The sequence below is a fragment of the Cucurbita maxima genome, unplaced genomic scaffold (assembly GCF_002738345.1).
Source record: "Cucurbita maxima cultivar Rimu unplaced genomic scaffold, Cmax_1.0 Cma_Scf00067, whole genome shotgun sequence".
Lineage (NCBI taxonomy): Eukaryota > Viridiplantae > Streptophyta > Magnoliopsida > Cucurbitales > Cucurbitaceae > Cucurbita > Cucurbita maxima.
The window spans coordinates 553,324-570,842 of record NW_019272083.1 but is presented as its reverse complement, the minus strand read 5'-3'; the positions used below and the strand labels follow the sequence as shown (position 1 = coordinate 570,842).

Below are 17,519 nucleotides of genomic sequence, written 5' to 3'. Positions count from 1 at the left end.
CTTCATCATTCATTGCCTGTTTATAGGTTAATGGATCCTCAACGCCATCATCAGGTATGATGACTTGAGTTTCTGTATCCTAGTTGAGGGTTGTCTCAAAGATCGAACGTTCTAATGCTTGAAATAGATAATTCCTTGCTTTTAAATCTTTCAATTTATGATCTTCAATGTGCTTCTTCTGGGTATCTGTTAAAACGATGTGTCCTATTGGTGCAGGAATCCCATTCTCCACCAAACCCAGTACTAAAGAAGTTTTCCATGAGCATTGCCCAATGATCATAGTACCCATCAAATTTCAGTAGTTCAGTATTTCGATAAAAGGGCATTTCAGCAATTCAAAAAAACAGGCATTTCTTTGATTTTACCATTTCGATTATTTATTATTATTATTTTTTTTCCCACGAAGCCGAGAAAAAGACGAATGCAGTGGCCAATAAGCAAAGTAAGAAAAAAAATGGTCGCCTTTTGAGCATCGGGTGTCCTTCCATCACTCCGGCCCTGTTGGTCTCCATATTCAGAGCCGGCAAACGCCGGTAGGTTGTGGCAGTTGGTCTTCGTCTTTGGTGTGGGTATCATACTGCAACGGAGTTAATCGCCGTCGTCGTGGGTCTCTTGATTTGGAGGCTGAAAATACCTTGACTGGTTTTCCGCATCTCCGCCGAGGGCATTTCTTCCAGTGACTTGGAACAACAATTGGCTGGTGGCTGATGCTCTCAGTTTTGAAGACTATTCGGAAATGATCATTGATTTATAACTAAAGAATACATTTTCATTAACATGACTTCTTGTGGGAGCTCGAAGCAAACCCATGATATTATGTTCAAAGTGGACAAATATCATATAACATTGTAGAGATTCGTGATTAGTAACATGGTATCAAACTATGAACTTAACTTAGCTATGTCGAACAAAAAAGTTGTAAGCCTAAAAATCGTAGTTAAAAGTGTCGACAAATTTCTTATTTTGTTTAAGGTCTACGAAGAAAGAAGTCGAATCTCGATTAAAGGGAGTTCTTTTAGAAATCCACAGGCTTAAGGGGAGCCTCTATGGTGTATTTTGTTCGAGGGGAGTCTCTATGATCATAGGTAATCTATAGGCTTCAAAGGTGGCTCTATGTGGTGTACTTAATGAGAAGGGAGACTCTATGATCATGAGTTTATAAGTAAGGAAGTCAAAACAAAGTCACAAGAGTTTATGCTCTAGACAATATAATACTATTGTAGACAATATCGTAGTTTTATTTCAATAAATAAATTCATGATTCTCTCACAAACTTTATTAATGTTCATAAAATTTTAAAACCAAATCTCTTCATACCACCCAAGAATCATAAGGCTTTTCCCCAATATAGTTGCCTGGAAGATCATAATTCCAAACAACAAACTGAGAATTAGGCTTGCAGGGCACTCTAGCACATCCAAGCCGCACCGAGCTCCGCCACGCCATCTTAGTGAAGTGCCCACATTCACCACCCACACATTTATTCGACGCATGATCATACAGCGGCTTCTCGTTCGCCCACAGCTTCACTGCATCCGCCCCGGTGAACTCAGGGTAGTAGCCCGCGGCTATGTTTTCCCCGTACGGCCCGGTTGAGTAAATCATGGCGCAGTCACCCTTTGTTTTTTCCGCATAGGCTTGAGCGTACGCTGCCACGGTGTTGCTCCATTGCATGGGCCCGACGCCGACCTCGGCTCGAGCTCGGTTGTGAAGCGCGAGTTAGTCACCAGGGGCGTTTTGAACGTTGGTTAGAGTGAGGAGGAAAATGAAAGTAGCCATGAAAGCAGCCTTGATTGGAAGGGTTTGGTCAACATAATTCCGATGAGAGATGAGATGAAGATTGAGAATGAGAGAATGATTTATATAGAGATGGAAAACTTAATCTGGAATGTGATGGGGAAAACAATGAATTATGAACTAATTATGTCATGCTAGGGAATTCAAAGAGAATAAATTCATTCTCGCTTCCATGTTTAATTACCGGCTTGATGTTTGTTTGGATTAGGTTCAAATAAATGAAAATTTTCTAGATTTAGCTAGTTTATGAAATTTTTTTTGGATTAATGAAACTTAATCCACGCGATTTATTGTTTTATTTAGTTTCATAATTTTATTTATTTATTCTTCTCCAAGTTTTTAAAATATGTATTAAAATTGAATTGGTTAATTAAAGGTTCAAAAATAAATAAATAATGTTAATATTTTATTAAAATTTTGAGTAAATGAAATGAACTAATTTAACCTAAAATTTTTATAACCTCTTTCGATTCGGTTTATTATATAAAAAGAATTTTAGATTAAAAATATTTACTACTAATTGAGTTATGAATTTTTGTATTTCTTTTTCCTTTTTCTAAAAGTAACCGTAACTTAAAACATATAGTCATGGATGAAATAAAACCTTCTACCTCTCCGGTAATAGTATATTTTAATTACTATTGACTTATGCAGCAGAGCTAATTGCCATCATGGGTCTCCCGATTTCGATGCAGAAACATTGTGACTGGTTTTTCGCATCTCCGCAGCGGGCATTTATTCCCGTTGACTTCGTTACAATTCAAAAAATTCTCGAACCAAAGCTGTTTACAAAGAAGAACCATAAGGCTTTTCCCCAATATAGTTACTAGAAGGATCATAATTGCAAACAACAAACTGAGATTTAGCATTGCAGGGCACTCTAGACAAACCAAGCCGCACCGAGCTCCTTCACACTATCTGAGTGTAGTGCCCACTGATGGTGCTAATATAACACATGCGGAAGCAATTTTGATCTTTGGCACTTTTAGAACATCAATTATAGTAAATAACTAGCATGTTCATAAGTATTAAAACTTAATGAATTTGAATACTAACATTTTGTAGTTCAAATTCTTTTTTCCTCACGAACCGGTTTAAAGAGTCATGTTTTCATGTTCATGCAAATTTGAGATCACCAAATTTTGACACACAAAATTCAACTCAAATGCTTGGGATTATGTGGCAAGCATGCATGTTTGAATTCACCAAATTTTGACACCTCAAAATTCCACTAACATGGATTTTTCCTTTAAATGAAGTCAACATTTTGACTTTCTTCGTTTTAATTCAACAATTAATTTGAATAATTAATTTCAAATTAAAGTAAAATTAAATGATTAATTAAAATATTTAATTAATATTTAATATTAATTCAAATGCAAATCTCAATCAATTCCGACACATAATTGATTAAGATATTTAAATCTTATTTAAATATCTCAAATTTTCACTTTTTGTTTAATTCATAAATAAAACAAAAATGCAGTTACATATATCGTATATAGTAGTGCATATTCCCTAATTTGAATTCGAACACTTCGAACTCACTCGTCACACTATTCTATGGTTTAGTCTGATATGAGCTAGCAGAGAGACCTAATGAACCTATAGATCATGGGCTCCAACGATCCAAGATTAACTATTAAACTCATTAACCTTGTTAACCAACATTCGTTAACTACTAGGACACTCCACTATAGCCTAGTAGTTGCACTCCCCTCACTATAGATATATTTCTGTCCATTTGATATAACCTTCATTAGTAAGTCGATCCTTCAAGGTTGTTCATAACTAGAGTTGGGTCAATTAGCCGTTTTACCCTGAAGTTACTTCTTGTTCCTTATGTCCCACTGAACCTCTTATGAACAATTGGTTTGTGGTCCAATCAGTAAACCAAATCCCTCTCAAGCCAATGAGTGGGTGGGGCCCCTTGTTCAAGACCTGGAGTCAGTGGGTAGGAGCGAATTCCATCTTGCACCTCACGTCCCCAGCTATTCACCCAGTCTTACCCTTGAAATGGGAGGCCTATTGAGTCGGCGAACTCGAGCCACTCTCACCCATGCAAATCTAAGGATAATTCCGAATGAACAGGAGTTCATGGTTAGCTCAGGAATAAGATCGAGTTACTTAGGTCATCGAATGAAAAGAAAATTAGTCTCAACAGTAAATGACATTATAAAGAGAGAGTTATTTTCTTCATGGTCCGATCTTATGCAATACTCATTGCATAGGACGCCCCCACTCACATGTCTCCACATGTACAATTTAATGGTCACATTCTTTATATCTTATACAAAAGTGGGCCACGTCCATAATGTCCCCAGAATAAGGTACTCAGCTTTATCCTTATACTGTAGATCATTTTGACTATATACTTGAACTTATCCACTTTTATGTCTCGACATATAGTTCAAGTATTCATACTATAGCCAGAGTGTTCTTAGTTTATTGGATTTCGATTAATGATCGTAAAGTTCACTTTATTCAATAACAATCTTTACTGAATAAACATCAGTAATAACTTTATTGAAAATAGAATATGTCTTTGTTTACAAACTATGAGTTTTAGGACATAAAACCCAACAAACTCGCACTTGGACTAAAACTCCAGTGGGGTTTTATAACGTTGAGTAGAGAGAGACATAAATACAATAAACTAGGGCATCACATACTCATGTATTTTCTCCCACTTGCCCTAGATTACATAACTCGTAGTCCTAGACTCACTAGGTGCCCTTCAAACACTTTAGCCGTGAGAGGCTTTGTAAATGGATCAACAATGTTGTGCTTCGAAACTATCTGTGTGACGATCACATCTCCTCATTGCACAATCTCCGTTATGAGATGATATTTGCGCTCAATATGTTTTCCTCGCTTATGGCTTCTTGGTTCTTTCGAATTTGCAACTGCTCCACTGTTATCACAATAAAGAGTGACGGGAAGAATCATATTTGGAATGACTTCCAAATCAGTTAAGAACTTTCTAAGCCATAAAGATTCTTTCGCTGCTTCACAAGCAGCAACATACTCAGCCTCTTTGGTGGAATCAGCAATGCAACCTTGCTTTATGCTTCTCCATATTATTGCTCCTTCGTTTAGAGAAGACAGATCCTGATGTTGATTTCCTCGAATCTACATCAGTCTAAAAATCTGAGTTAGTGTACCCTGTAAGGATCAAATCCTTAGCACTATACATTAGCATATAGTCCCTCGTTCTCCTAAGATACTTGAGGATATTCTTAACGGCAGTCAAATGAGCACGTCCTGGATTGGACTGATATCTGCTGACAATTCCCATAGCATAGCATATGTCAGGTTGGGTACATAGCATACCTTGAATAATCATCAATAAAACTGATGAAATATTCATATCCTCCTATGTGCTTTGACATTCATTGGACCACAAAGATTTGTATGCACGAGTTCTAAGGTTTCTTTGGCTCTATAACCTTTTTCGAAAAATGATCGTTTAGTCATTTCCCTCAAGACAAGACTCACATGGAGGTAAAGAGTTGTCTTCTAACTTATTTAGAAGTCCTCTTTTAACCAATCTCTCAATCCTATTGAGATTAATGTGGCCTAGTCTTAAATGCCAAAGGTAGGTATTAGGAGAAATCTTTTTTCGTTTATTTTGAGTTTCAACTGTTTTAAACATCTCGGTATTTAAAATAGCTTTTGTTTTGCTCGGTTTTGACATATATAAGTTGTTTTCTAGTTTTGCAGAACAAATATGACTACCTCTTTTGCAAATGAACATTTCATTGATTTCAAAAGATACTTTATACAATTGTTCTAATAAACAAGAGATAGATATTAGATTTCTTTTCATTCTTGGAACAAAAAGTACATTATCTAATATAATGAATCTATCTCCATAAAACAACTTTAAATTTCCTACTGATCTTGCTGAGACAACCACTCCTGTTCCAACCCTGAGTGTTATCTCGCCGTCTGCAAGCATTCTCCAGGATCTAGTTTCCTGGTAAAAAGAACAAATATGATTAGTGGCCCCTGAATCTAGTATCCAAGTTGAGTTATCATACTCTACTAAACATATTTCTACAACGAGTAAATCATATTTACCTTGTTGTTTCTCTTCCAGTGACCATTTTCGTTGCAATGGAAACATTTTCCTTTATCTGCCTTTTGAGCCTTGTATTTGCGGTTAGTAGGAATCTTATTTTTCCCTTTACCCTCCTTCATCAAAACACTTTTAGAAGTTGAAGGTTCAGACTTATTTTTGGAGGACGATCCTCGTTGTAATTTCTTAGAGATAGCAACATTTGCTTCTCCTGTACGTCCCTTGTTCGTTAAGAGGGACTGATAAGTTTGTAGCTCATTGAGAAGAGCAGTCAAGTTATATTCTATTTTGTTCATCACCACATTTGTGCGGAACTGGAAGAAGCTCTTCGGAAGAGACTCCATGATAAAACTGACTTGACTCTTCTCATCAATGACAGCTTCATTTTATTCTGCTACATTGAAATGGACCATCATGTCCAGGACATGTTCTCTAACTGAGGTCCCTTCTTTCATACGACAGTTGTAAATGTATTTTATGGCTTCATGTCGAAGGGAGAAGGACGGTTGTCCAAACATCCCTTTTAGAGATTCCATAATCTCTTTAGCAGTACCCATAACATCGTGTTTCTTAGCTAAAACATCAGATATGTTGGCTAGAATGTACACGCAGGCTTTGTCATTTGCCTTTATCCATCTGTCATATGCATCCCAAACTGTTCGGTTTGCATTTGAGCTGGGGTTTGGAGTACATTCCTCAGTTAAAACAAACCTTAAATCATCAATTACCAGTATTGTGTTTAGGTTTGATTTCCAAGTTGCGTAATTGTCGTCGTTTAATTTCTCAGAAGCGAGTAATTGTACTATTGAGTTTGTCATGCTGAGATATAAAGAAAATTCTATTAGTGATTTGACTTAATGCTGTTTAATCCAATCAGTTTTAGCAAATGTAATAATGTACCTAAAAAAAATTATTAATTTGCAACAATACTTTAGTGAGTTAGAGCAACTGCTACCGAGGGGCAGTCAATCACTCATTCATGAAATCAAGACATTCTTGACTTAAACACTAATCCCAGAATAACTCTTGTTCCTACAGTGTTTTAGTTATCGCTATTTTGGTCAAGAATATACTAACTCTTAGTAATTCTTCGCAGGTGTGACCCACCAATTTCAAACCTCATAGATCGGTCCCAACAATGCTATCGAATGAAAAAGCCAAAGTTGGGAATGACCCTAAGAAATCCAATCCATTTCTAGAGTTTGCGTTGTTTCGACTCCCATGTTACGACCCTCTGAATGGGTAGTTGCTCTAGGGCAACATGCAGGCAGAACATGGGAATCTCACGGTGCAACCTAGTGGTGGAGACCATAAGACGTGTTGATATACTTCCTTCTTCCACTTACTATAAATACTTTCTCTATTCACCTTGTTATTGACTCATGCAAATACCTTCCGAATGGAGGACGCTCCCAGGGCGACATGAGACCGAGCATGAATCTCACGGTGTGAATTTTTCAGAGAGCGTGAAAAGGAAAAATGTGTATCTCATATACCTTTTTCCTCCCACTAAGTATTTTAAACGGTTGGGTATACTCATTACTTAGGTATATTTCGGCTAATTAAATATAACCTAAGTCTAGATAATTTTTCCAGAACTTACATCACTCAAGCATGCTCATAAAACTGGGCTAACTAAGCTCAAGTATTGGTCCGATCTCCCACTAAGTAGTAGGTGTTCCGTAAACCGTCAACTTAAGTACCTCCAGCCTTAGTCAAGATCGTGCCAGGTGAGCTTTCTTGTAAGCAAAAGTTTACAAGACATCGACCTATTTTAACTATTAAAATTGATTGTGCTTAGTTCTTAACCTTAAGCGAGCATGCACTTATTTTCATTATAGATTTTAACGTCTATCTCGTTTTATGACGTTGAAAATAACCTATAACATGCATCTAACATGCTTTATATAACAATTATATAATCATCCATTCCATGGAATAATATAACAATTTATATCTATCACTCATGGAACCGTAAACATGCATACTATACATTATAACACTTATAACATACTTGGAATGCATGAAGCATGCTTAGCCTAGGGTGGGATTTTAAATCTATATGACATACTTTATGCATATACATTTTCTATTTAATTAAAACATACATTCATAATGCATAGTTAATTAAACACACTAAAGTGGATTGGTTTTGGCATTTTAAAGCAAGTAATTAACTAAATTATTACATTAATAATTAAAAATAACTTGAACTGCTCCCGAGGATCACGAACTGGGTGAACCAACCCTTGAAACCGTTGAACCGAACTCCAAAGGCAAGAAAAAATACCCGAACTACCTCTTCCATCTTCTTCTTCAGTTCAGCTTGCTATCTCTTTTATTTTCGATCAATTACAACCTAAAATGGACTCTCATGACTCCATGAAAATTACAGACTTTTCTTCATTCATTAAAGCCCATACACATTAGGCTTATTACAATAATTGTATCAAATGGAAGCATAAAAAAATGTCAAAACCAAAACCATCCACTTTATCAACCACAAAATTTCATTCATGAAATGGTACCCACCATGATCAAATTAATGTAAATAAAGTGCCTAAAACTTGGCTCTGATACCAATTGATGGTGTTAATATAACACATGCGGAAGCAATTTGGATCTTAGGCACTTTTAGAACATCAATTATAGTAAATAACTAATATGTTCATAAGTATTAAAACTTAATGAATTTGAATACTAACCTTTTGTAGTTCAAATTCTTTTTTCCTCACGAACCGGTTTCGAACCACTACGAGTGTCTTCTCCACTATCCTCTGGCCTTAGAACGGGATTGTGGAATCTGGTGAGGGACTAAACTTGGGAGGGATTTAGTATATATGAAGAGAGAGCTTGTGAGAATTTTCTCAAGGTCTTTTGTAAGGAAGGAGCCCTTCCATGTACCATGATCACTCTATTTAAAGAGTCATGTTTTTATGTTCATGCAAATTTGAGATCACCAAATTTTGACACTCGAAATTCAACTCAAATGTTTGGGATTATGTGGTAAGCATGCATGTTTGAGTTAACAAAATTTTGACACTCAAAATTCCACTCAAACTTGTGGGGTTTATTTCGCAAGCATACAAGTTTGGTTAAACCAAATTTTGACACCTCAAAATTCCACTAACATGGATTTTTCCTTTAAATGAAGTCAACATTTTGACTTTCTTCGTTTTAATTCAACAATTAATTTGAATAATTAATTTCAAATTAAAGTAACATAAAATGATTAATTAAACTATTTAATTAATATTTAATATTAATTCAAATTCAAATCTCAATCAATTCCGACACATAATTGATTAAGATATTTAAATCTTATTTAAATATCTCAAATTCTCTCTTTTTGTTTAATTCGTAAATAAAACAAAAATGCAGTTAAATATATCGTATATATGTAGCGCATATTCCCTAATTTGAATTTGAACACTTCGAACTCACTCGTCACACTGTTCTATGGTTTAGTCCGATATGAGCTAGTAGAGGGAGCTAATAGACCTATAGATCATGGGCTCCAACGATCAAAGATTAACTAGATAAACTCGTTAACATTGTTAACCAACATTCGTTAACTACTAGGACACTCCACTATAGCCTAGTAGTTGCACTCCCCTCACTATAGATATATTTCTGTCCATTAGATATAACCTTCATTAGTAAGTCGATCCTTCAAGGATGTTCGTATCTAGAGTTGTGTCAATTAGCCATTTTACCCCTGAAATTACTTCTTGTTCTTTATGTCCCACTGATCCTCTTATGAACAATTGGTTTGTGGTTCTACCAGTAAACCAAATCCCTCTCAGGCCAATGAGTGGGTGGGGCCCCTTGTTCAAGACTTGGAGTCAGTACTTAAGGGAACTACCTCTCTTATATCCCTAAAAGTGGGTAGGAGCGAATTCCATCTTACACCCCACGTCCCAAGCTATTCACCCGGTCTTACCCCTGAAATGGGAGGCCTATTGAGTCGGCGAACTCGAGCCACTCTCACCCATGCAAATCTAAGGATAATTCCGAATGAACAGGAGTTCATGGTTAGCTCAAGAATAAGATCGAGTTACCTAGGTCATCGAATGAAAAGAAAATCATTCTCAACAGTAAACGACATTAAAAAGAGAGAGTGATTTTCTTAATGGTCTGATCTTATGGAATACTCATTGCATAGGACGGTCCCACTCACATGTATCCACATGTACAATTTATTGATCACATTGTTTATATCATATTCAAAACTGGGCCGCATCCATAGTGTCCCCAGAATAAGGTACTCAGCCTTATCCTTATACTATAGATCATTTTGACTATATACTTGAACTTGATCCACTTTTATGTCTCTACATATAGTTCAAGTAATCATACTATAGCCAAAGTGTTCTTAGTTTACTGCATTTAGATTAATGATCGTAAAGTTAACTTTATTCAATAACAATCTTTACTGAATAAACATCAGTAATAACTTTATTGAAAACAGAATATGTCTTTGTTTACAAACTATGAGTTTTAGGACATAAAACCCAACAAACTCCCACTTGGACTAAAACTTTAGTAAGGTTTTATAACGTTGAATAGAGAGAAACATAAATACAATAAACTAGGGCATCACATACTCATGCCTTTTCTCCCACTTGCCCTAGATTACATAACTCGTAGTCCTAGACTCACTAGGTGCCCTTCAAACACTTTAGCCGTGAGAGGCTTTGTAAATGGATCAGCAATGTTGTGCTCCGAAACCATCTGTGTGATGATCACATCTCCTCGTTGCACAATCTCCCTTATGAGATGATATTTGCGCTCAATATGTTTTCTTCGGTTATGGCTTCTTGGTTCTTTCAAATTTGCAACTGCTCCACTGTTATCACAATAAAGAGTGACGGGAAGATGCATATTTGGAACGACTTCCAAACTAGTTAAGAACTTTCTAAGCCATACAGATTCTTTTGCTGCTTCACAAGCAGCAAAATACTCAGCCTCCATGGTGGAATCAGTAATCCAATCTTACTTTATGCTTCTCCATATTATTGCTCCTCCGTTTAGAGTGAACACAAATCCTGATGTCGATTTCCTCGAATCTACATCAGTTTGAAAATCTGAGTCAGTGTACCCTGTAAGGATCAGATCCTTAGCACCGTACATTAGCATATAGTCCCTCGTTCTCCTAAGAAACTTGAGGATATTCTTAACGGCATTCCAATGAGCGCATCCCGGATTGGACTGATACCTGCTGACAATTCCCACAGCATAGCATATGTCAGGTCGGGTACATAGTATGGCATACATTAGACTACCGACTGCTGATGCATAGGGAATGTGTCTCATATCCTTAATTTCTTGAGGCGTCTTAGGACTTTGTTCCTTCGACAAATGAACTCCATGCCGGAAAGGTAAAAATCCTTTCTTGGAGTCCTATATCTTATATCGAATCAACATTTTGTCGTATACGATGCCTAAGACAATGCTAGTGTTTTGTTCTTGCGATTCCGAACAATTTGGATTCCAAGAACCAACTGAACCTCTCCCAATTCTTTCATTTGGAATTGTGTCGCTAGCCAATGCTTATTGTCAGTCAGAAATCCAACATCATTCCCAATGAGTAGAATATCATCAACGTACAACACTAAGAAAGCTACTATAGAGTTGACTATCCTTTTATAAACACAAGGTTCGTCAACATTCTTTTTAGAGCCATAAGATTTGATCGCGGTATCAAACTTTATATTCCAGGATCGAGATGCTTGCTTCAACCCATAAATGGATCTTTTAAGCTTGCAAACCCTATGCTTGTGATCCTGTTCAATGAACCCATCTCGTTGAGCCATATAGATACTCTCTTCAAGATTGTCCTTTAGAAAGGCTGTCTTAACATCCATTTGCCAAATTTCATAATCATAAAATGTGGCAATAGACAAGAGTATTCTAATCGATTTAAGCATAGCAACAGGAGAGAAGGTTTCTTCATAGTCCACCCCCTCTCTTTGGGTATAACCCTTTTCTACTAGACGAGCTTTAAAGGTTTGTACCATACCGGTTGGTCTCGTTTCCTCTTATAGATCCATTTGCAACCAATAGGTTTTACCCCATCTGGTTGATCTACAAGTTCCCAGACTGAATTGAAGTACATTGACTCCATTTCAAGATTCATGGCTTTGATCCAGAAATCTCTATCTTCATCATTCATTGCATGTTTATAGGTCAATGGATCCTCAACGCCATCATCAGGTATGATGACTTGAGTTTCTGTATCCTTGTTGAGGGTTGTCTCCAAGATCGAACGTTCTAATGCTTGAAATAGATAATTCTTTGCTTTGAAATCTTTCAATTTATGATCATCAATGTGCTTCTTCTTGGTATCTGTTAAAACAATGTGTCATATTGGTGCAGGAATCAAATTCTCCACCAAACCCAGTACTAAAGAAGTTTTCCAAGAGCATTGCCCAGTGATCACAGTACCTATCAAATTTCAGTATTTCAGTATTTCGATAAAAGGGAATTTCAGTAATTCTACAAAAACAGGCATTTCTTTGATTTTACCATTTTGATTATTTATTATTACTGTTTTTTTTTCACCCGAAGCCGAGAAAAAGACGAATGGAGTGGCCAATAAGTAAAGTAAGAAAAAAATGGTCGCCTTTTGAGCGTCGGGTGTCCTTTAGTCACTCCGGCCCCGTCGGTCTCCATATTCAGAGCTGGTAAACGGCGTTGGTTGTGGCAATGGGTCTTCGTTTCGGGTGTGGGTATCATACCGCAGTGGAGTTAATCGCCGTCGTCGTGGTTATCTCGATTTGGAGGCTGAAAACACGTTGACTGGTTTTCCCCATCTCCGCCGAGGGCATTTCTTCTGGTGACTTGGAACAACAATTGGCTGGTGGCTGATGCTCTCAGTGTTGAAGACTGTTCGGAAATGATCATAGATTTATAACTAAAGAATACATTTTCATTAACATGACTTCTTGTGGGAGCTCGAAGCAAACAGATGATATTATGTTCAAAGTGGACAAATATCATATAACATTATAGAGATTTGTGATTAGTAACATGGTATCAAACTATGAACTTAACTTAGCTATGTCGAACGAAAAAGTTGTAAGCCGAAAAATCATAGTTAAAAGTGTCGAACAAATTTCGTATTTTGTTCAAGGTCTCCGAAGAAAGAAGTCGAGTCTCGATTAAAGGGAGTTTCTTTTAAAAATCCATTGGCTTAAGGGGAGGCTTAAGGGGAGGCTCTATGGTGTATTTTGTTCGAGGGGAGTCTCTATGATCATAGGTAATCTATAGGCTTCAAAGGGGCTCTATGTGGTGTACTTAATGAGAGGGGAGACTCTATGATCATGAGTTTATAAGTAAGGAAGTCAAAACAAAGTCACAAGAGATTATGCTCTAGACAATATAATACTATTGTTGACAATATGGTAGTTTTATTTCAATAAATAAATTCATGATTCTCTCACAAACTTTATTAATATTCATAAAATTTTTAAAACCAAATCTCTTCCTACCACCCTTATAAGGCTTTTCCCCAATATAGTTGCATGGAGGATCATAATTGCAAACAACGAATTGAGAATTAGCCTTGCAGGGCACTCTAGCACATTCAAGCCGCACTGAGCTCCGCCACACCATCTGAGTGTAGTGCCCACATTCACCACCCACGCATTTATTCTACGCATGATCATACAGTGGCTTCTCTTTCGCCCACAGCTTCACCGCATCCGCCCCGGTGAACTTAGGATAGTACCCAACAGCTATGTTTTCCCCGTACAGCCCGGTTGAGTGAATCCTGGCGCAATCACCCTTTCTTTTTTCCGCATAGGCTTGAGCGTACGCGGCCACGGTATTGCTCCATTGCATGGGGTCGACGCCGACCTGGGCTCGAGCGCGGCTGTGAAGCTCAAGGTAGTCACCGGGGGCATTTTGAGCGTTGGTTAGGGCGAGGAAGAACATGAAAGTGTCCATGAAAGAGGCCATGATCGGAAGGGTTTTTGTCCACATAATACCGATGAGAGATGAGATGAAGATTGAAAATAAGGGAAGGATTTATATAGAGATTGAAAACATAATATGAAATGTGATGGGGAAAACAATGAATTATGAACTAATTATTTCATGCATCAGGCTTGCAGATTCAACTCGAATGAATTCGTTGGCTTTCCATGTTTAATTAAGAGATTTTTGTTTGGATTAAGTTCAAATAAATGAAATTTTCTAGATTTAGCTAGTTTATGAATTTTTTTTAGGCTTAATTGAACTCAATCTACCCGGATTATCGTTAATTTGAAAAGATATATGTGTGACGATCAGATCTCCTCGTTGCACAATCTCCCTTATGAGATGATATTTGCGCTCAATTTGTTTTCCTCGCTTATGGCTTCTTGGTTCTTTCGAATTTGCAAACTGCTCCACTGTTATCACAATAAAGAGTGACGGGAAGATGAAGATTTGGAACGACTTCCAAATCAGTTAAGAACTTTCTAAGCCATACAGATTCTTTCGCTGCTTCACAAGCAGCAACATACTCAACCTCCATGGTGGAATCAGCAATGCAACCTTGCTTTATGCTTCTCCATATTATTGAAGACAGATCCTGATGTCGATTTCCTCGAGTCTACATCGGTCTGAAAATCTGAGTCAGTGTACCTTGTAAGGATCAGATCCTTAGCACCGTACATTAGCATATAGTCCCTCGTTCTCCTAAGATATTTGAGGATATTCTTAACGTCAGTCCAATGAGAACGTCCCAGATTGGACTGATATATCCTGACAATTCCCACAGCATAGCATATGTCAGGTCGGGTACATAGCATGACATACATCAGACTACCGACTGCTGATGCATAGAGAATGTGTCTCATATCCTCAATTTCTTGAGGTGTCTTAGGACTTTGTTCCTTCGACAAATGAACTCCATGCCTGAAAGGTAATAATCCTTTCTTGGAGTCTTGCATCTTATATCGAATCAACATTTTGTCGATATAAGATGCCTGAGACAATGCTAGTGTTTTGTTCTTGCGATTCCGAACAATTTGGATTCCAAGAACAAACTGAGTCTCTCTCAAATCTTTCATTTGGAATTGTGTCGCTAGCTAATGCTTAATGTCAGTCAGAAAACCCACATCATTCCCAATGAGTAGAATATTGTCAACGTACAACACTAGGAAAGCTACTGTAGAGTTGACTATCCTTTTACAAACACAAGGTTCATCAACATTCTGGTTAAAGCCATAAGATTTGATCGCGGTATCAAACTTTATATTCCAGGATCGAGATGCTTGCTTCAACCCATAAATGGATCTTTTAAGCTTGGAAACCCTATGCTTGTGATCCTGTTCAATGAACCCATCTGGTTGAGCCATATAGATACTCTCTTCAAGATTTTCGTTTAGAAAGGCTGTCTTAACATCCATTTGCCAAATTTCATAATCATAAAATGTGGCAATAGACAAGAGTATTCTAATCGATTTAAGCATAGCAACAGGAGAGAAGGTTTCTTCATAGTCCACCCCCTCTCTTTGGGTATGACCCATTGCTACAAGACGAGCTTTAAAGGTTTGTACCTTACTGGTTTGGTCTCGTTTCCTTTTATAGATCCATTTGCAACCAATAGGTTTTACCCCATCTGGTTGATCTACAAGTTCCCAGACTGAATTGAAGTACATTGACTCCATTTCAAGATTCATGGCTTTGATCTACTGATCTCTATCTTCATCATTCATTGTCTGTTTATAGTCAATGGATCCTCAACGCCATCATCAGGTATGATGACTTGAGTTTCTGTATCCTTGTTGAAGGTTGTGTCCAAGATCGAACGTTCTAATGCTTGAAATAGATAATTCTTTGCCTTCAAATCTTTCAATTTATGATCTTCAATGTGCTTCTTCTGGGTATCTGTTAAAACGATGTGTCCTATTGGTGCAAGAATCTCATTCTCCACCAAACCCAGTACTAAAGAAGTTTTCCATGAGCATTGCCCAATGATCATCGTACCCAACAAATTTCAGTATTTCGATAAAATGGCATTTCAGTAATTCAACAAAAACAGGCATTTCTTTGATTTTACCATTTTGATTATTTATTATTATTATTATTTTTCCATGAAGCCAAGAAAAAAATGAATGCAGTGGCCCCGTCGGGTGTCCTTTAGTCACTTCGGCCCCGTTGGTCTCCATATTCAGAGCCGGCAAATGCCGGTAGGTTGTGGCAGTGGGTCTTCGTCTCCGGTGTGGGTATCATACTGCAGCGGAGTTAATCGTCGTCGTCGTGGGTCTCTCGATTTGGAGGCTGAAAAACACCTTGACTGGTTTTCCGCATCTCCACCGAAGGCATTTCTTCCGGGTGACTTGGAACAACAATTGGCTGGTGGCTGATGCTCTCAGTGTTAAAGACTGTTCGAAAATGATCATAGATTTATAACTAAAGAATACATTTTCATTAACATGACTTCTTGTGGGAGCTTGAAGCAAACCCATGATATTATGTTCAAAGTGAACAAATATCATATAACATTGTAGAGATTCGTGATTAGTAACATGGTATCAAACTATGAACTTAACTTAGCTATGTCGAACGAAAAAGTTGTAAGCCTAAAAATCGTAGTTAAAAGTGTCGAACAAATTTCGTATTTTGTTCAAGGTCTCGGAAGAAAGAAGTCGAGTCTCAATTAAAGGGAGTTTCTTTTAGAAATCCATAGGCTTCAGGGGAGGCTCTATGGTGTATTTTGTTCGAGGGGAGACTCTATGATCATAGGTAATCTATAGGCTTCAAAGGTGGCTCTATGTGGTGTATTTAATGAGAGGGGAGACTCTATGATCATAAGTTTATAAGTAAGGAAGTCAAATATAGTTGCCTGGAGGATCATACCACCCAAGAATCATAAGGCTTTTCCCCAATATAGTTGCTTGGAGGATCATAATTGCAAACAACAAACTGAGAATTAGCCTTGTAGGGCACTCTAGCACATCCAAGCCGCACCGAGCTCCGCCACACCATCTGAGTGTAGTGCCCACATTCCCCACCCACGCATTTATTCGACGCATGATCATACAGCGGCTTCTCGTTCGCCCACAGCTTCACCGCATCCGCCCCGGTGAACTCAGGGTAGTAGCCCGCGGCTATGTTTTCCATGTACGGCCCGGTTGAGTGAATCATGGCGCAGTCAACCTTTCTTTTTTCCGCATAGGCTTGAGCGTACGCGGCCACGGTGTTGCTCCATTGCATGGGCCCGACGCTGACCTGGGCTCGAGCTCGGTTGTGAAGCGCGAGGTAGTCACCAAGGGTGTTTTGAGCGTTGGTTAGGGCAAGGAGGAAAATGAAAGTGGCCATGAAAGCGGCCATGATCGGAAGGGTTTGAGTCCATATAATTCCAATGAGAGATGAGATGAAGATTGAGAATGAGGGAATGGTTTATATAGAGATGGAAAACTTAATATGGAATGTGATGGGGAAAACCATGAATTATGAACTAATTATGCCATGCTTGGGAATTCAAAGAGAATAAATTCATTCTCGCTTCCATGTTTAATTACGGGCTAGATTTTTACTGGTAGGTATATATTTATTGTTTTATTTAGTTTCATAATTTTATTTATTTATTCTTCTCCAATTTTTTAAAATATGTATTAAAATTGAATTGGTTAATTAAATGTTCAAA

General features: G+C 37.6%; 2 protein-coding genes across 2 annotated transcripts; both read right to left on the bottom strand.

Moving 5' to 3' along the window:
• Nucleotides 1-588: 588 nt before the first annotated feature.
• On the bottom strand, nt 589-1,674 carry LOC111472191 (basic form of pathogenesis-related protein 1-like). Its single transcript, XM_023117839.1, has 2 exons — nt 1,318-1,674; nt 589-726 (listed from the first exon to the last, which is right to left on the bottom strand). Exons 1-2 carry the CDS (start codon nt 1,672-1,674, stop codon nt 589-591), a joined length of 495 nt encoding a protein of 164 aa, XP_022973607.1.
• Nucleotides 1,675-16,098: 14,424 nt separating this feature from the next.
• Nucleotides 16,099-17,203, bottom strand: LOC111472190 (basic form of pathogenesis-related protein 1-like). The gene is made up of 2 exons (XM_023117838.1): nt 16,730-17,203; nt 16,099-16,254 (listed from the first exon to the last, which is right to left on the bottom strand). The coding sequence occupies exons 1-2, from the start codon at nt 17,201-17,203 to the stop codon at nt 16,099-16,101; spliced, it is 630 nt and encodes a 209-aa protein (XP_022973606.1).
• Between the last annotated feature and the right edge of the window lie 316 nt (nt 17,204-17,519).